This window comes from Actinia tenebrosa, unplaced genomic scaffold (assembly GCF_029948245.1).
Source record: "Actinia tenebrosa isolate PJP-AT-01 unplaced genomic scaffold, QUT_ActTen_1.0 PGA_scaffold0__85_contigs__length_37466705, whole genome shotgun sequence".
NCBI classification, from domain to species: Eukaryota; Metazoa; Cnidaria; class Anthozoa; order Actiniaria; family Actiniidae; genus Actinia; species Actinia tenebrosa.
In genome coordinates, this window is record NW_028292569.1 from 32084298 (window position 1) to 32104362 (window position 20065).

Below are 20065 nucleotides of genomic sequence, written 5' to 3' on the forward strand. Positions count from 1 at the left end.
CATACAAGAAACTAAAGAGGACTGAAATTTTTTTTTTTTTTTTTTTTTGGAAAAAAAAACGCGCTTTTTTCACGCACCATCAGTTAACTGAAGTTTCTTAGCACTCGATCGTTTATGACGGTATCAGACAGTCAACTAAAACTATTCGTTTTGCAGATCATTTGGAGAAAAAATATTGAAAATTAAAGACATTCTTTACCTTGCTGTACGATTTCGAATAAGGTTAAAAGCAAGAAGATGAAAAGGTACTGAAATCTGAAGGAGGCCATCGCCTTTAAAACTTTCGCTTTGCGAATCTGGATAATATGTACTTATTGACTGAGTGGGAGGGCCGTACGGGAAAATATTTGGCTCGAGGTCATATCGTACGGACCGAGCGCAGCGAGGTCCGTACAAATGACCGAGAGCCAAATATTTTCCCGTACGGCCCGACCTAACTCAGTCAATAAGCATTTTATCATATGACCCTCACGAAAATAACTTGAATAATTAAGAAAAAGAAAGCGCGCGGATTCGAGCAGGGCCGGACGGGTTTTTCCGGCCCGCTTACGTCAACCCGTCCGGCCCCCATCACGTGACTTTTTCCAATGGTTTTATTAGAGCGCGCGAGCAGGGCCGTACGGGTCATATGATATTAATGAATATCTAACACTTGTAAAGCGCATAATCTATGTTTGTTATATAGGTTATAGAAATTTTCCGATATAACGAACACTCTCATTGGTTGAAAGATGAGCACGTGACACTAGTTAAATCTAAGTATATGTATCTTATTTTTCGGTTGGGAACGTGAACGACAATATAAAAAAAAATCTTCAATTACTTTTTATTCGAAATGATGATAATTTCTCCCATAATAAAAACCATGCAGTGAAATCGAATCAAAATGCACTACATCGTTTTTTGTTTTTGTTTGTTTTTTTTTGCGCAAGTATACTCTCCCACTTAGGAATTTTGTACACAACTTACCACCACCCCCAGGGGCTAGTTTTGTTCTTGGAAGATTCTTCGACAAAAAGTTTTCCAAGGCCTACAGTTTTAGGCTTTGAATCTCTTTTACTTAAAGAAAAACGAAAGCTAACTACAGATAATCCCATACAATATCAAGTTTAATGAAATTCACCTCGGATGTCTTTCATTGAAATCGAAAATCTGGAGATTTAGGACAATTCAAAACCAAAAAACAGACTTGAAAACTGGTTAAGGTGACTGCCTACTTTTGGAAATTGATTTAAGCTTTTCTTAAAACTTCGATTTTCCGAATTGAAATTTAATGCTGATTCCAAATCTGGAAAGAAAAATAGGGTGTCCCGAGCTCGTTTTCGAGATAATCAGCATTTAATGGGAGCCTACGCACGAGCTTTTGGAGTAAAAATTGCGCCACCGGAAGTGATTAGAAAAAAAAAAAAGATTCATAAGATAATAGTTATTTGCAGACTATATGATGGCACGAACGAAGGCTAGTTAATCCTTCTACAATAATACATGGATATTTTCGACAAAAAGACAGAGAGATACATTGATTTGTCATATTTTGTAGTTTCGGTGCTCTTAAAAAATCTCATAAAGTCGAACAAAAATCCCTACAAAAATCTATTTTTTCACGTGTTCCTGATTTAAACTTTTCCTAAAATGTTCATATAACCTTGATTTTTAGGAGTTTTTTCGAATGAGCTATCAAAAAATATAGAGTCCCGTGCAAAATTTGAGGGTTTTGCCCTGTTGAAGCTCAAAACGTGTATGGTTCTTCAATAAAATCTTGTAGATTTTTCAGCGGTTTTTGAGCGCGCGCACATCGTGGGCTCAAATCGAACGTTCAAAAGTAGGCAGCCACCTTAAGGTGAGCAAAAAATGAGGTTTACTTAAGAGGTCTTTTACAGTTTTCCAAAAACAGAGCTTACATTCATTTAAATAGTTGACAAGAACAACTGAGACAAAACAAAAAATAATGCAAAAAGGAATGCAAAATACAAAATGACTCATTTCTTTGGCAGTAAATTGGCGTTTGTAAATGTTTTTGAATATTTTTTAGCTTTTTTTAGTGAAAGTCTAGTAGGTCTTTATACAATAACATCTTTCAACAACACAAATTTAAGCTCATTTTTATAATCATACTTGCTTGAACAGCTTAATAAACAGTTGAATATTTGGTAAAAATTTGTATTTCATTTAATGATTAAATAAATTATCTGTAGAAAGATATAAAATTATTGAATGAAAGTCTTCTTTGCTTTGCCGATTGGACCCCGAGATAGGAGGCGAACAAAGCTTTTTCTTGAACGAAAAACATACGATAGCTGGTTAAAAACAACCGAATTGTTAAAGATTTACAAAGCTAAATAAAGGACGAATATACACAGCTGAAAGAATTTCCCTGCCGTCTGTCGTGTTCCACTTAAAAATTACATCGTTACCCACGAGACCTTGGAGCCTTGTAGGCCCGACTATTTTGCAAAATACTGTAAAATCAAATTAATAAAAAACTTTATTATTAAGTTTGTACATGCAAATCATTAAGAAGTGTGGGTATTGTAGTAAGATTCATTCGTTTTTTTTGTTTTTTTTTTGTGCTATGGATTGTATGATTTTTTGTGGTTTTATAATGCAATGAAAAGTCTTTAGTAATATGCAAAACGTCTATAGTCTTAAGGCATTATAATTCTAAGTTTCAGGTTGCTATATTGTCTGTTTGCCCCTGTGACGTGTCATTACATTTTCAGTCAGTCAGCCAGTTGGCCAGTCGGCAGTCAGTCAGTCAGTCAGTCAGTCAGTCAGTCAGTCAGTCATTCATTCATTCATTCAGTCATTCAGTCAGTCAGTCAGTCAGTCAGTCAGTCAGTCATTCAGTCAGTCAGTCAGTCAGTCAGTCAGTCAGTCAGTCAGTCAGTCAGTCAGTCAGTCATTCAGTCATTCAGTCATTCAGTCATTCAGTCATTCAGTCATTCAGTCATTCAGTCATTCAGTCATTCAGTCATTCAGTCATTCAGTCATTCAGTCATTCAGTCATTCAGTCATTCAGTCATTCAGTCATTCAGTCATTCAGTCATTCAGTCATTCAGTCATTCAGTCATTCAGTCATTCAGTCATTCAGTCATTCAGTCATTCAGTCATTCAGTCATTCAGTCATTCAGTCATTCAGTCATTCAGTCATTCAGTCATTCAGTCATTCAGTCATTCAGTCATTCAGTCATTCAGTCATTCAGTCATTCAGTCATTCAGTCATTCAGTCATTCAGTCATTCAGTCATTCAGTCATCTCATCAGTCATTCAGTCATTCAGTCATTCAGTCATTCAGTCATTCAGTCATTCAGTCATTCAGTCATTCAGTCATTCAGTCATTCAGTCATTCAGTCATTCAGTCATTCAGTCATTCAGTCATTCAGTCATTCAGTCATTCAGTCATTCAGTCATTCAGTCATTCAGTCATTCAGTCATTCAGTCATTCAGTCATTCAGTCATTCAGTCATTCAGTCATTCAGTCATTCAGTCATTCAGTCATTCAGTCATTCAGTCATTCAGTCATTCAGTCATTCAGTCATTCAGTCATTCAGTCATTCAGTCATTCAGTCATTCAGTCATTCAGTCATTCAGTCATTCAGTCATTCAGTCATTCAGTCATTCAGTTATTCAGTCATTCAGTCATTCAGTCATTCAGTCATTCAGTCATTCAGTCATTCAGTCATTCAGTCATTCAGTCATTCAGTCATTCAGTCATTCAGTCATTCAGTCATTCAGTCATTCAGTCATTCAGTCATTCAGTCATTCAGTCATTCAGTCATTCAGTCATTCAGTCATTCAGTCATTCAGTCATTCAGTCATTCAGTCATTCAGTCATTCAGTCATTCAGTCATTCAGTCATTCAGTCATTCAGTCATTCAGTCATTCAGTCATTCAGTCATTCAGTCATTCAGTCATTCAGTCAGTCAGTCATTCAGTCATTCATTCAGTCAGTCAGCCAGTCAGCCAGTCGGCCAGTCAGTCAGTTAGTCAGTTAGTCAGTCAGTCAGTCAGTCAGTTGGATTGCCATTCGTTCGGTTGGATTGTCATTCATTCGGTCGGTTTTAGTTTTTAGTCTTTACAATCTGAACAAGTCACTGCGTGTTTTGAATATTTTGTTATCTATAACGAAATGCAAAGATAGATCAAGCTGCAGTAGACCGACAAATCACTTGAATCATTCATGCAAGCAAAAATTCATCTGAAGCGCTGAAAACTGTTTAAAACATTCATAAGTATAGAAAGGTATAGAAATGTATGAAATGGACCGAAAACATTTATAACACTTTTCATGATCAAAGACAAGGTTAAGTAAGAAGCAGACGAAATCCAACTCTCTTCCATAATAAATGAGGTCAAAGTAGCTGAAGACAATGATGGCAGTATCACCATGATTAGTCTGGAAGAAAATGTTTGTCTTTATAGATATCGATAAATCATCTGCAACCCATTTCTCTGAATTATTGTAAAGCACCCACAATGGAGCGTTAACATGAGATATTGAACTGATTTATGAACGTCGGTGGGCAGGCAATTAGTACGAATACTCAACGATTTACTTTTACTAGCGGGTGGCTATATTATACCTAATTGTTATCGCATTCATATGATCTACTTTTAGAATTTTGGCTCCAACACATTTACCAACAATCTTCCTACCTGAAATACACATTGTAGTGAAAAATGCTGTATAATAGATGGTAAACCTACACATCTTGTATACGAGTACCATTTTGTTTCAAATGCTTAAAATTTGCTGCAGTTCAAGACATGTTTAGGAGGATTAAAGCAGGAGCCCAACGTGTTACAGCATGTGTAACTCACAAGTCACGTGATACATATTGGGAGTCACGAGTAACGGGCAATCAACTAAAATAAATCTATCTAAAATATATCTAAAATTTCGATGAAATAATAAATTGAAGTATGGGGCAATGATAAAGGTTAATTAACCATACCTTATAATAGCTGATTTTACTTCTGGTGTTAATAAAATAATATATAGTGATCTTGATATGGAATTTTGCATTTTGGATCACTCCATGCATTGGTGATCTCACAGCCTCTCACTCTAAATCCATCAAGGCATGAACTTGTGTCGAATGTATTCGTGGATATACTCCGAATGTGCACTCGATGTTGTGAACTCAAGCACAATAAATGATTGTAACCGCATGGACGAACGTGTGGATGGACTACGATACTATTACTACAGCTTGTAGCCGAGGACCTAGATTTCATGGTGAACTTTGAATGACGGAATGTAGACCAATGTACGTGAATTGCAATTGATAATTAATAATTATAACTTGCTGCTGCAGCGCAAACGCTGGTTTCACAGTGAAATATTCGTGAGTTGACGTGAGTTGATGGAGTGAATATTACTTCTAAAACTGAAGTTCAGAAGCGGACGTTATTATGAAATATAGTTTGCAAAATTAGAAAGGAAAAAAGTGTATTTCAGAATTTCATTTGTGTTTGTAATATATAATTTATAAAAATTTTAATATAACCAAATAATAATACAAAAATTATTCATATTTTGAAATTTAAACTGAATTGAATTACTCTAAAACATGAGCACAGTTTTAACTTTCCCGGTAATTTTCTGGTAGCATAAAAAGATAACTTGGTATTATCTATACTTTAGGCAATATAAAACATAATCGGTTGTAGTTACAGTTACAGTTGCAGTCTGAGTTACAGTTACAGCTACAGTTACAGCTACAGTTACAGCTACAGTTACAGCTACAGTAGATACAGCTACAGCTACAGTAGATACAGCTACAGCTACAGTAGATACAGCTACAGCTACAGTAGATACAGCTACAGCAGTTGTAGTAGCAGCAGTTAATTGTAACAGATTCGAAATCAAAGGTGTTTCCATAGTATTCACCCATGAACTGGAATTCAATCAACATTGCAGTAAATAGCTTCGTAAGCTTCCTCAGTATGACATGTACTTGCACAGTGGTTGATATCTGCATACTGGGTCTTGTGATGTATCGATGGAAGATGATTTTGCACCAAATTTGAAGCATCTTCCTTTACTTTGAGCTCATCAAGTTCGGCATATACTATCTCTCCTGGGCGCTGATTAAAAAAATGTATAATATGAGTATAAAAGAATATAACAAAACTAAACTTTAAGTAAACAAATTGATGCATGTCAGCGTGGATGGCGGTGTTGGTGGATTGGGGGTGGTTCAGTGTATAGATACATGTCCCTAAGTAGTAGTAGTAAAACTTTATTTAGACATAATAATCTATTTATAACACATGCTCTTCCAGAGAGTCGTGTATATATACAATATTAAAACTATAGAGATAAAATTACAAAGTTCTAAAACAAAATCAACTTATGATTTAAATAAATTTAACAAATGTAATCTTAATTTATCCTAATGATTAATTGGAACAGTTTTACTTGATAATGAGTTCTTAAAGTGCCTACACCTAACTCAATATTTTCAGTATCGATTCCAAATAAAGTGAGAATTTGAATGGTAAAAAAATTTCATATGATTCGAGGGCTACATCTTGAAGATATTTATATTTCCAATATGCAAATAAGTGTGATGTCATTCTAGGCAACATTAAATACAAACCTTTTTCTGGGGCAGCAAAATATCCTGTATATAACACCATTGTCTTACTCATGCTTTATAGAAAACTACTAGCATTTTTTTCTCTCTCACAGTAATCAGTGTTGCAATTTAAAAACGATGAGAAGCAAACTCAAATTCCTATAATGAAATCACACTCATTAACATATTAACCTTGATTATATCTTCAAGATGCATCACTCAAATCATATGAAAATCTTTACCATTCAACTATTCACTTCATGTAGAATCAATACTGAAAATATTAAGTGAGGTGGTATAGGCACTTTAAACAATTGCAAGCTTGATCTATCTCTAATATCTATTGGTAGAATATTCCAGAGAAAAGCCCCTCTATAACTGTAACTACTTTTTCCAGCGTCATTATTTGGCCTTGGTACAAGAATATTGTACTGAATTCCTTAGATTATGAGAATGAATGGAAGTTATGTTTTCAAACATTTTAGTCAAGTAATTTGGTGTCCCTCAATTAATTGTTTTGTACATTAAGACTGCTAGTTGATTCAATTTTCTTGTTTCAAGATTGTCTCAGTTTAATTCTTGCAGTATAACTTACCCTTTTCTTGCTTTTATCAACCTGTGCATAAACGAGCATAGCTTGTGGTTACTGGTTGTCGTTCTTCTTCGACACGTCACTCTCTGCGTTAATTGACATATCTGGCTTGCATGCGTCAGTTGGTTTGGACGAGGATACATCATCGGGAAAACGTTTTTTGAGCTTCATTCTGATTAGATAAAAAAACACAGTATATGGCTTTGTAATTTTTTTTCCCCAAACGATGGCTAAGTTTGTCTTAAAATTGTTGTTCATTACCCTAAACTCTTTATGAAATTAGTGTCTAGTCTTCAAATCTTACTATTATCTTACTTTTTGTATTCTTTCTATTTTGTACTCCGTAAATCATTGTAAAATATAATTATCATTGTGATCTCCCTAGATGAGCCGTTATGGCTCTTGGAGCTAACAATGAGAAAATATATGCTTAAATTAAAAATAAATAAATTATAAAGAAATATATCAATAAAAGTCTTCATATCCATGGCAATTCGTTAGAGAACACTAACCTTACTTTTCGTTGCTCCTCACCTGAAAAAAGACAAGTAAGATAATTTTTAACTGATTTTAATATATAAATATATAATGCTACAATACATACAATACGCACGAAATAATTTTAGTCGTATCTGACAGAGGGAACGAAGAATGGGTGGTCATTCTAATTGTAAAAAGTCCTACCTTTTTTTACCCATATTTTCTTTATAAGCACTACCAGTACAGCCGTAGATATGAGTCCAATCCAAATAATCACACCAATGACCCCGGCATATATACTGGCTACTGGAACTCTAACTATATCATCCGTTTCTTCATTCAAGATCATTTCTTTTACAGCTGAAACGCAAAATTCAAACATTCGACGTCGAATATAGCACAAAGAGTGCACAATTGCTTTGCTCGCACTGAAGAAACACAGGATTTTTGACACGATATTAACATGGCGGCCAATTTGAATGTCTATTTCTGGAATGACTGGCCTCTATTACATGTAAAACGCTTTGATACTTCCAAGTGAACATGAGGCTAGTCATTCCAGAAAAATAGCCATTCAAATGAACTGGTCTCCATATTTCGATTTGTATGTATCGAAGTAGTATAGTATATGTTATTTACCGGTCACGAGGTCCGGATAGGGAAAAACTGCGCACGAGGTCTTGGATATACGAACCGAAGCCGTTAGGCCGAGGTCCGTTATCAAGACCGAGGGAACAGTTTTTCCCTATCCTGACCGACAAGGACAGTAAATATCTTATTTATTTTTTTCCCGTATTTTTTTACTTGTTTTTGTAATCGTTTTGTTTTGTTGTTTAGCGGCAAAGCATATCGGACCGCGAGCGCGGGCAGATACTGACAAAATATCGCCCTCTCAAACAGCCAATCAGAACGCACGACTTTTTTGGATACCGGACTAGAAAAAAAATAAAATAAAAACTTTTTGAAGGAAGTGTTGTTCGAGCTAAACATCAAATGCCCGAATCTAAGAGTTTGAGTGTAGTCGTTAGTAACACCATGCTTGTTTGTAGGGGCGGCCGTATCTCTTGAACTCGTGGCAAAACCGAATTCGTTGCAAAACTCGATCGTTTAAATTTATCCAACGATAACAACAATAATAAGCAGAGTAGTATTTTTTAAGAACCGTTTCCCAATGCAAATACGATTTTATCTCGAATTTCTCACTTATGTTTATGTTTTTTTTATTATTATTTGTTTAATTAAGAACAAAAGAAGGTTTTAACAAAAGAGATAAATTTTAAATAAAATCGCATGGGCACTGGAATCGATGCTTAAATTACATTTTGACTTATGTTAACTGTGGCTGATAATTGCCGCGCGTCCCAATGCCAGGAATTTGGATATACATCTGATATTTATAAACGGATTTTAGGCCGCGGTAATTATGATGCAAAGATGAGAGTACTACTCTCATCTTTGCATCATAATTACCGCGACCTAAAATCTATTTCACCCCGGCCTGCTCTCAGTGTGACCTCTAGCTCAGCTGGTAGAGCATCGGTAGTACAATTCCGAAGGTCGTGGGTTCGATTCCCAGCGAGGTCGGAAATTAATTTTTCCGAATTTAATTCCAAGGGCTTTCGCCCGGAATAACCTCGTTCCCAAGCACTACAACTTACCTATATTATCTTCTACTATTTCATTAGTGCCACGCGGTCCACATACTCTGATATTTATAAAGGTATGTTTTACTTTCATTTATATGAATGTACCTTTCCTCTTTGGTTCTTTAGTTGTAAACTCAGTGCGCACTGCCTTCCCATACCCAACTGCATTTCGTGCATACACCTTCACATCATATGTTGTATTCTCATTAAGATCCTTGGTTAAGCAATACGTCGTTTCGGTGATAACCTCTCGCGGTGGAATTGTGTTGATTTGGACTTTATACTCTATGGCAGGGCTCCCTCCATCATCAACGGGACTGTCCCAATTGATCACTGCAGAAGTTGCTTTGACGTCAGAAACGAAGACATTCGCTGGTTCTACAGGGTCTATTGAAGAAAAAAGTAGCGATGATAAACAAAGATGAATAATAGCAGAAAGAGTAGTTATGATAATATGTTGATGGTAATTTCAGCGTTGATGGTCAGCGTCGATCGGATGGCCCGTCTGTCATTCAGTCGACTTTATCATATGACGTTTTTACCACTACCCTTTTTTTCTGAAGAATAGTTACATCTCAGTGATTTTAATACAATATTATTCAAAATCATCAAAGAAAATGAAATTATTTACATTTTACTGAGATTTCGGTCCTCGTTGTAACTGGATCCTCGTTTGGATTATTCGTAGCCTGACACTCATACGTCCCACGTTGGTGTCTCGTGATGTTGGTGAGTCTGAGAAATGCTTCACCAACTCCATCACTGATAAATTTTGCGTTCTTTATAGTTCGTACCCACTTTACGTTGGGCATAGGATCTGCTGCTGCTGAACACCGGATGCACAGACTTGATTCCTCATTGATAGGCGTAGATAAATTGACAGGAGTAGTAAAGCGAGGACGTTCTGGATCCAACAAATTAGTTAATCATTAGTTGCGAGCTATTAAAAAAAATAGTTTAGTATTAACGGTCCAACAAATAAGTGAATATTTCGATTATAAAATTCCCAAACACCCTTAAGTATATGCCATTTGGTATGGAATGCAGTCAGTTATTATACCGATATAGGTCTTGTAATGGTTTGTCAGCTATTTGTTTAGAGTTTAACGTTTGGTGTTAGTCAAAGAATGTGTACCTTACCTGTAACAACAAGTTGTACTTTACTTTTTATTGGTGATCCCGCTAATAACAGCAGACTACATTGATAGAATCGTTCATCAACTTTGGTGACATTAGAGATGACAAGAGTAGCAGTGGACTCTTTACTGACTCGATCACGCAGTTTTGGGGGACATTGTTTGCTTATAACGAACTTCCATCCATTGTAACCATCCTCGACGCCTATAAGTATTCTAAATCCACTTGTATTATACAGAGCCCACTCTGGTGAATATGGATCAAACATTGCAGTTCTATTTCTGACATTGTAATCCCACACGATTCTCGCTGTACCTCCACTGGACACGTAGAGCACACTTGGAGGTTCTCGAGTGAACCATTGAATACCTATTGAATATCGTGCAATCATATCCGTATGAAATAATCAAAACTAGCAAAATAAAACAGAACAACCTTAAATACGTAGGATAAACATACAAAAAATACTATTAAACATACCTTTTGAAAGAGTTACCAATGAAATCAGCAATGCAATCGTTTCAATGTAAAAATACTTCATACTTTATTGCCAATGGTACTTCTGTATCAAAGTTGTGGTTTCAAAGTACAGGCCGGTTAGTAACGACTTTTTCATAGAGAGACGTTTATTTGCTTTTTATTATTTTTCTAGTCAATACCAGAGAGGAAAACCAAAAATGGAAGTGTCAATGTTAAAAAATCCAAGATAGAAAGTAAGAAGCAAAGTATCCTCATCTACTTTCGAATCCCATCGAGTCGTTCACGGACCAATCAGAAATAGCAGAAAATGTATTAGCCGACTTGTATTATAAATGGGATATCTATACATAGTACTCAGTTGATGAATTCAGAAAATCTATTGTGTTCTTTTGTCAGTAAATTCATTGTATTTTTATGAAAAACTTGGATCAACTCATGGTTCCTACGTAGGCTCGTTCAGCTGTGAATTCCATTATGAAATATTTGAACGCGCGCTATGATTAGCTGGACACCGTATTCATATCAAAGCACAGGGACACGCTTCCGCAAATATCTTACAAAAGCTATACAAAACCTATTGTTATGTCTCTGTACTGTGAAAAGCAAGAGAAACGCTCAGCTACGCCTGGGGTTCCTAAGCTTGCTTATCTCTTGCTCAACCTTAGCTCCCAGCTTATTCTATTTCCAAGAGATATGTGCGTGCGTTTTATATTCATCAACTATATTCCTGTATTCAATATCGGTTTTCGCAGTATTCCGAGAATGTTACAAGGGCGGATCCAGGGTGGGAAGGGTTGCTGAAGCCCCCCCCTTTCCTTCAGGAGAAAAAAAAACGATGCATTTTTATATTGCTTTCCGCTGTGTTGACGGACCCCCCTAAACTTAATCAGCCCCCCCATCCCCCCATCCCCACCGCAAAATTTTTGGCTGGATCCCCCTTTGTATTATGTGTTTCTATTGGGACCAAACGGTAAAAGAAAAAAACAGAAAAAAAAAAAGAAGAGATCGTTATTATTCTATAAGAAGTTAAGAAAAATTTGAAATTAAAAAGAAGAAAAAATGTATTAATAATATTAAAAATATGTTACCTTACAGATTAAAAAAAAAAGCTCAAACGATAACGAATACTTTCATAAATAAAAATCGTAAGCAAAGCGCATGTCTTCAAATCCACTAATGCGTACCATCTTGATGCTTTCTATAAGATGTACAAAGTTATTAAGTATAAAAAAATAGAAATAACGAGCCTATACCGCTTCGAAAGCGATGATGTTTCGGCCCGTTATCTATTTATTGTGTGGCATTGCTGAAAAGAATTTTGGTCTTGGCAGACGAGCGATCTCGCGGTACGTTTTCACGTTGCAAAGTGTTACGCAAATTTCGACGGAAACATTTGTTTTAAAATTCTCTTGGACGAAACACATCGTAATTAAGTTTTTTTGAGATTTTAGTGGTTCTTGCTTTGAAACATCGTAGTGTTTTGGGGAAAAACATATATGTACATATAACGTCTCGCCGAACGAACGAGAGATCCGACAATAGATATAAACAATGACTGAGTATCGCAGAGAGCAGAGTACTTGGTGTAAAATATTTTGGCACATGAGCATTACTGTACGCGCTATGTTGAATGTAGGACACTTTTTAAACCTTCATTCTGCTCTTTGACATTTATGGTAAATGTATTTAGCTCTTATGTCATAGCTTAAAGACAATGCGAAAGTCTCAATTCAAACGAAAAGATACAAGGCTTGTCTTTGACCTGTGCGCCGTCACCAATCTACTCAAAATTTACATCTTTTGGTGCTTCAAAAATTTACATATTTTGGTGCTTCAAAAATATTACCGAATCCAAGAAATAATACTTTAAATCAGAGTATTAATAAATGAAAACTGATGATTTCAGACTTCTATCTTCAAAGTTGTAAAGTACGCACTGTTTGTTTGTGGGACCTAGTTTAAATAATAGCTGATACCAAAAACATGTCCTCAGATGCGCACGAAGCTACAACATATCGGAAGCTTGCTTCACAAAATGTATATGCATCAACTGTTAGTTACATAGATAAACTCACAAGTTTTCTCATCTTATGCTCACAGGCAGCTGAGACTGGCAAGTTGCCTTGATTTGCCGCACAATCACAAAAGCTTTTGGATAACTTTTCAATAACTTACTTGGCGACTTGGACCTAGATACTAACTTAGGAATAAAATACGCATTGTCGTAGGGTTAATCAATAATATATTTTTTTCCAAAAAATGGCGTCATGCGAAAAGGTATAATATAGTCTACACAGAGAAGATTCACCGCAACTCTTTGAAATACTCCGCATGGTGAAATGTTTTACATTTTCCCATTGCTTATGATGGAAACGGCATATGATTGGATTAGGTCCAAAACTCTGACAGCTAAATGACACGCACGGAGACTATTATGGGCCGGCAAACCAAACGGAGTGACTGTTTCGGCCTGAGGGCCGAAACAAAAAATTCACAGGTTGAAGAATAAGAACAATTGATTGAAAAAAGTCCATGTACTTTTTGTTGATTAAGGGTTATAACTATAATGCATTCTTTTACACATTGGATATTCAGTATATCTATCTTACAATATTGTAATGCAAGAAAATGGAAAACAAATTAAAACAACAACGCCATAGACGTCACTAGATGAACTACACCAAAAAATGAAACTTAATAAACCACCTTGAGGTTATATTCGTAGTTTTACTTTTTATCCTCAATATTAGCATAAAGATGCAGTTTCTGATATTCAGATTTTTGTGGATGATTTAAAAAGTTTAATGCTTCGTATTTTGGAGGAGGCATTACAGGTTCTTTTTTTAAAGCACTATCATCCACCACCACAATCCTCTTTAGAGCCTGGTAGCCTTGCATGTTTGGTAATAAAGCATCATCTTTAAGCTCTTGATAATAATGGTGGATTTGTGACCCATGAACGTTGTCGTTTCCTGTTCCTTGTTCTGAATTTCCTGTATTGTCATTGGATGACTGAGATTTTTCTGATATTCTTTCGTAGTCTTCGCTTGGCGATGTCTTCGATGCATTTTCGGATAGAACGTTGTTAGTAGTCGATAACTCTATCGTTGTGAGAGGAACTGACCTCTCGTCCTGTCATCAAACAACCGGTAATTAGCAAATAAGTAAACAATCAAACAAAAATGAAGGAATGAAGGAAAAGGAGGGAAGGAAGGAATTGAAGGAAAAATAGAAATAATAATAAAAATATTGAAATAACTTTGAATTTATTTTTAAGGAAAGAATCAAAACGATTTAAAAGATTATTGGCATACTTCAAGAGCTGTTCGATCAAAAACAGGACAGGCAAATCTGTAGGAGAAAACACACACAAAAATATTTTACAATTTTAAAGGACATCGGGTATTAAGTCGTGGTATTAAGCTTTAACTATTATTACACACGGTGCAACATTGCTGGGCGCGAAGTTGGAAGCAATTAATGTTGCGATGCATGACAACACGACGCAATTTGCATTGTTGTACGCAACGTTGCTGAAGTAGAAAACTATCCTACTTTAGCAACATTGTCTGCAAAGTCGCGCGCAGTTTTTTGCACTGAGCGCCTGACAGTGCCTTTATTATTTCTCGTTCTTCTATGACAATCTGTATCAGTGGATATAGCTTTACTTTGTTCTGTGTTAGTTGGCAATATATAGTATTTGGTTTTACTCGTAGTCAAAGTTACATCACCTCGTAATATCTTCTCTTTTATCTGCAACTAATACATTTATTCACGTTAATTATAAATTCACTAGTATAACTTATACGCTTTCCGTTGAGACATGACAAATAACGTGAAAACACGGATAAAAAGAAAACAAAGCTAGAAAAAAACAAAGAAATAAATAACTAAAAGTAAAACGCGCCAAGCGAAGTTACAGAATTAAAAAAATAAGCAAAACAACGTAAACCAAGCAATGATAAAAACAAAAAGGCAAGAAAAGTACAAAAAAGGCAAAAGGGAGAAAGAATAAAGAGAGACATTCAAAGTACATACCTTTAAAAGAGTTTCTTTTAACTTTGATGTAAACATATGTTATGAGGACGACAATTACTACCACTAAAGCACACGTCATCGACATGTGGGAAATTGCAAAATTTCTTTCTGTAAGTTGAAAAGTTAAATAAAAAGTAAAGATTTATCGATTCATCTTAAAATCCACTCCCTTCAATAATGCCATAAAAAAGGCTAATTGCGAAGAACATTCTAGAATGTATGGTACTTTTAAGAGCCGCGAAAGAAAATCGGTATACTTAACATTTAAAATGATGAAATAATAAACAATGTAGTATTGTACTAAAAAAATCGGTAGACAATTTTTACGTGCCTTGGAAAAATAGCATATACTTAGTAATCTGTTGTCTTTTGTCTTCTCGTTTACTTTCTACTTTAGTTGATATTGGCCACCCTTCAAAGAAGAAAAAATAACAATTACTTTCACTAACAAATTACACACATACAAATTACATCATACTATATGTAATGTTTAGAAAACGAGAGAGCGTGTTTTATCGGCATATAAAAATCGAGACGGAGGCGAGAGTTTTATATGCCGATAAAACATGGTCTCGAGTATTCTGAACATCTTAGCAAATTCATGTATTTCTATAACCTTCAAGAACAAAAAAGTTTCGAGTGGTTGAACGCAAAAAGATAAAGCATTTTAACATCGAAGTTGTTGGTTTCTTGTTTGCCCAATGTTTGCTTGCAATTGTTAAGTTAGAGAATACATTCCAATGCAAGAGTGAACTGATTAGGTTTGATTGTCGCATTAAATCAACACAAACATAGCATACAATACAGAAACAGTCTTTTGGGAATTCAGCACAATTACACTTTTGCTCCACTGTATTTTATAATCTCTACAAGAGTATTACGATCTGTTCCACTCTAATTACCGCACTTTGATTTATGGGTAACGATCACTCTACACAAATACCGCCTTGATTGAACAAGAGTAAAATGGCATCAATTGGTATAAATACTGTAAAGGTATTCAAAAACTACAAATTCCTTGGGGATCGGTTTAAGTATCGAGGAAGTTTGGTGAAAATTAGCATTTGGTTCACGCTACGAACGGAGCAAAGTCGTTTCAAAAAACCAAAAACTCCCTTAGAAGAGGTGCAGTGCGTTTCCGCAGCAATTCCAAGCAAGACAAGAGCAGCTACCAAATGGTCTGTAAAAATATTCAAGGAATGGCAGATGGCAAGAACGAACCGCATTGCTGCATTGGAAGAAAGTAGCTTCAATTTCAATGCAAAAGAAACGCTACAAAATCTTGACACGCCTCAAGAGCAAATTAGTATTATGCATTGAATATCAGTGGTCTATCAGATTTAGAACACTCATGAATATAAACATGAGTGTTTTAAATGTGATAGACCACTAATGTTTAATGCATCGTGTATTCATTATCAGCCCCGCACTCCCCTGAAAAATTCAAAACTGCCCCCGACTTTACGAATCTTGATTTTTTAGCGGGGTATAAAAAGCTTGTAACCAACGAAACCTAACGAACCAACTTCGAATCCAGCCGAACTGGCCTCGGCCAAACTCGAACCCCGACTCGTGACCCAAACAATCTTTTCCAATGACAGCCTCCGGCCGTGACCTTTAGCAACGTTCACGTGTCGTGTTAGATGGTACCTCTCTAATCCGCTTAATGCTTTCCCAGGACGTCTTTGATAATTTTGAACGATTACCAATAATACAATGAACCTTACAAATGCATTTCGAAAGTTATTTCTAAGACATTCCTTGTATCGAAAAGATTCCAGACATATGGTACTAATTTTGAAATAGGATCCACTGTTTGGAAATCCCAACCGCAGTTGTCTGACGACTGTTAGAATCCATTCGCTCAAGATGCAAAATTGTATTCCGCAGCAATCGCTTTTACTAGCAATTACTTATACAGCGGACAGCCATAATACTAAGAGAAGGTACAGTTATTATTAATGATTCGTGGAGTCAGTTCGAATGGAACTGGTTTTTTTAAAACTGTTTGTAATTTACAGCCATAGCGAAACCTATCCTGAATTTAAATGCTAACGGTAAGTTGACAAGTAAGTCGGGGTTCGAGTTTGGCCGAGGCCAGTTCGGCTGGATTCGAAGTTGGTTCGTTAGGTTTCGTTGGTTACACATCTGTCATCGCTGAGTAAACAAATTGCCACCGTACCTTTCACTTTAATCCTATTACACGAGCAGACGAGAGAACAATAAATTGGCCTTTCTTTTCCTACCCCTGTTCATTTTTGGTTATTCTAGGGGATTTGGATTAACTTATTAACTTATTAACCGACGCGTACGCTAACGTAAGCGGACACGGGGCAGGTATAGGATACAGTAGTTCGTTACATACGATTGGACCGTTGGTCACAGCAGCATTTTTGGTGTATATAGACGAGATATAGACGGGAAAACTGAACAAATCAAGCCAGCACATAACAGAACAGATAAGTAACAGTTTAAACAGTTTCTAACGGCTAAAAAACACCAATATAACGGAGTCTAACGGCTAAAAAACCACCAATTTTTGCCCTAGCGCCCTTGTATGAACGTACCTTTCCTTTTTGGTTCTTTACTTGTAAACTCAGTGCATACTGCCTTCCCATACCCAACTGCGTTTCGTGCATACACCTTCACATCATATGTTGTATTCTCATTAAGATCATTGGTTAAGCAATATGTATTTTCGGTTATAACCTCTCTCGGTGGAATTGTGTTGATTTGCACTTTGTACTCTATGACAGGGCTCCCTCCATCATCAACGGGACTGTCCCACTTGATCACTGCAGAAGTTGCTTTGATGTCTGAAACGAAGATATTCGCTGGTTCTACAGGGTCTATTGAAGAAAAAAGTAGCGATGATAAACAAAGATGAATAATAGCAGAAAGAGTAATAATGATAATTTGTTGATGGTAATATCAGCGGTGATGGTCAGAGTCGATAGGATGGGCCCGTCTGTCATCCAGTCGACTTTATTATATCACGTTTTCGTCACTACCCTTTTTTTCTGAAGGATAGCTACATAGTTTAATACAATATTATGCAAAGTCATCAATGAAAATGAAGTTATTTACATTTTACTGAGATTACGGTCGTCGTTGTAACTGGATCCTCGTTTGGATTATTCGTAGCCTGACACTCGTATGTTCCAAGTTGGTGTCTCGTGATGTTGGTGAATCTGAGAAATGCTTCACCAACTCGACCACTGATAAATTTTGGATTCTTTATAATTCGTACCCACGTTACGTTGGGCATAGGATCTGCTGCTGCTGAACATCGGATGCACAGACTTGATCCCTCATTGATAGGCGTCAATATATTGACAGGAGTAGTAAAGCGAGGACGTTCTGGATACAACAAATTAATTAATCATTAGCTGAGAGCTATTAAAATATTAGTCTAGTATTAGCGGTCCAATTAATTAGTGGATATATTCATTATAAAATTTCAAGCACCCTTAAGTATATGCCATTTGGTATGGAATGCATTCAGTTAGTATACCGATATAGGTCTTAATGGTTTGTCAGCTATTTGTTTAGCGTTTAACGTTTTGGTGTAAACCAAAAGATGTGTACCTTACCCGTAACAACCAGTTTTGCTTTACTTCTTATTGGTGATCCCGCTAAAAACAACATACTACATTCATATAGCCATTCATCAGCTTTGGTGACATTAGAGATGACAAGAGTAGCAGTGGACTCTTTACTGACGCGACCTCGCAGTTTTGGGGGACATTGTTTGCTTATAACGAACTTCCGTCCATTGTAACCATCCTCGACGCCTATAACTATTCTTCCTCCAGTTGTATTATACAGAGCCCACTCTGGTGAATATGGATCAAACTTTGCAGTTCTATTTCTGTTATCGTAAGTCTCGCTGTACCTCCAACGGACACGTAGAGATTACTTGGAGGTTCTCGAGTGAACCATTAAATACCTGTTGAATATCGTGTATTCATATAATCCGCATGAAACAAATAAAATTAGCCAAATTTAAACAGAACGACCTAAATTGCGTAGGATTACCTTTTGAAAGAGTTACTAATGAAATCAGAAATGCAATAGCTTCGACGTAAAAATACCTCATACTTTATTTCCAATCGTACACAGTGAATCGCACTGCAAAGTTATGGTTTTTCACAAGCCGGTTTGTAATTATAACGACGTTTTCATAGGGAGAGGTCATTTTCTTTTTATATTTCCTCAGTCAACACTAGAAATGAAAACCAAAAATGGTGTAAAAATAAAAAAAAAAAAGGTAGAAAGTAAGAAGAAAAGAAATCCTCATCTACTTTCGAATCTAACCGAGTTGTTCCCGGCCTAATCAGAAATAGACGAAAATGTTTTATTTGTCAATTTATATTATAGATTGGATATTGATGCATATTACTAAGTTGATGTAATGTATTCAGAAAATATATATAATGCATTCTTTTGTATATTTATTTTATGAATGACTTAGAATGACTCTTTCAAATGTAAATTGTATTATAAAATATTTGAACGCGCGCGATGATTAGCTTGACACCGTGTTTATATCAAAGGAAAGTAACACGCTCCCGCACATATTTTACAAAAGCTATACAAAACCTATTGTTATGTCTCTGTACTGTGAAAAGCAAGAGAAACGCTCAGCTACGCCTTGCGTTCCTAAGCTTCCTTCTCTCTCGCTCAACCTCATGAGCTCCCAGCTTTTCATATCAACGGAACGAGGTATGCGCGTGCGTTTTTTATTTCCACGTTGCTTTGCTTATGGTTTCATTTTTCATTTCGGATTCGGATTTGTACTTTGGTTTATTTCTTATCTTTTAATATTTCTATATTTTTTAACATTTTTAACAATCTGAAAAGAGCTTTTAAAAAGAATTGTGGTAGTTTTGGTTTGAAACTACATGAGGGGTCTATTGCAACATCCACCCAGGTTTAATGTATAGGTTAATATATATCAAGTGCTCTAAACATGTTTTTTGTATCCATTACCTCAAAGCACGCATAACAAAGTTTTAATTACTGCTAAAGCCATCGCAAAGTAATTCTGTTCAGCCCCTTTTAAGATCTACAGTAATCCTTCAATGCTTATACACAACCTGTGGTGA

The 20065-nt window shown here is 36.0% G+C and overlaps 3 protein-coding genes across 4 annotated transcripts in view; all 3 read right to left on the reverse strand.

Annotated features, from left to right (window-relative positions):
- LOC148914100 (uncharacterized) overlaps positions 1–4804 on the reverse strand; it is a 30480-nt gene extending 25676 nt beyond the window's left edge. For both annotated transcript variants that reach the window (XM_089040956.1, XM_089040959.1), the window contains exon 1: positions 4657–4804. In XM_089040956.1, the coding sequence (XP_088897082.1) occupies positions 4657–4729 (73 nt within the window). In that variant the 5' untranslated portion in view covers positions 4730–4804. The remainder of the gene's footprint in view (positions 1–4656) is intronic.
- A 795-nt stretch (positions 4805–5599) lies between these two features.
- Positions 5600–11050, reverse strand: LOC148914101 (receptor-type tyrosine-protein phosphatase S-like). The gene is made up of 8 exons (XM_089026310.1): positions 10920–11050; positions 10443–10808; positions 9934–10206; positions 9408–9689; positions 7861–8016; positions 7689–7710; positions 7180–7348; positions 5600–6090 (listed from the first exon to the last, which is right to left on the reverse strand). The coding sequence occupies exons 1-7, from the start codon at positions 10978–10980 to the stop codon at positions 7228–7230; spliced, it is 1281 nt and encodes a 426-aa protein (XP_088882436.1). The 5' UTR covers positions 10981–11050; the 3' UTR covers positions 5600–6090; positions 7180–7227.
- A 2426-nt stretch (positions 11051–13476) lies between these two features.
- Positions 13477–18340, reverse strand: LOC116303688 (uncharacterized). The gene is made up of 7 exons (XM_089040943.1): positions 18045–18340; positions 17525–17806; positions 15289–15369; positions 14958–15065; positions 14651–14678; positions 14234–14270; positions 13477–14051 (listed from the first exon to the last, which is right to left on the reverse strand). Exons 1-7 carry the CDS (start codon positions 18223–18225, stop codon positions 13647–13649), a joined length of 1122 nt encoding a protein of 373 aa, XP_088897069.1. The 5' UTR covers positions 18226–18340; the 3' UTR covers positions 13477–13646.
- Between the last annotated feature and the right edge of the window lie 1725 nt (positions 18341–20065).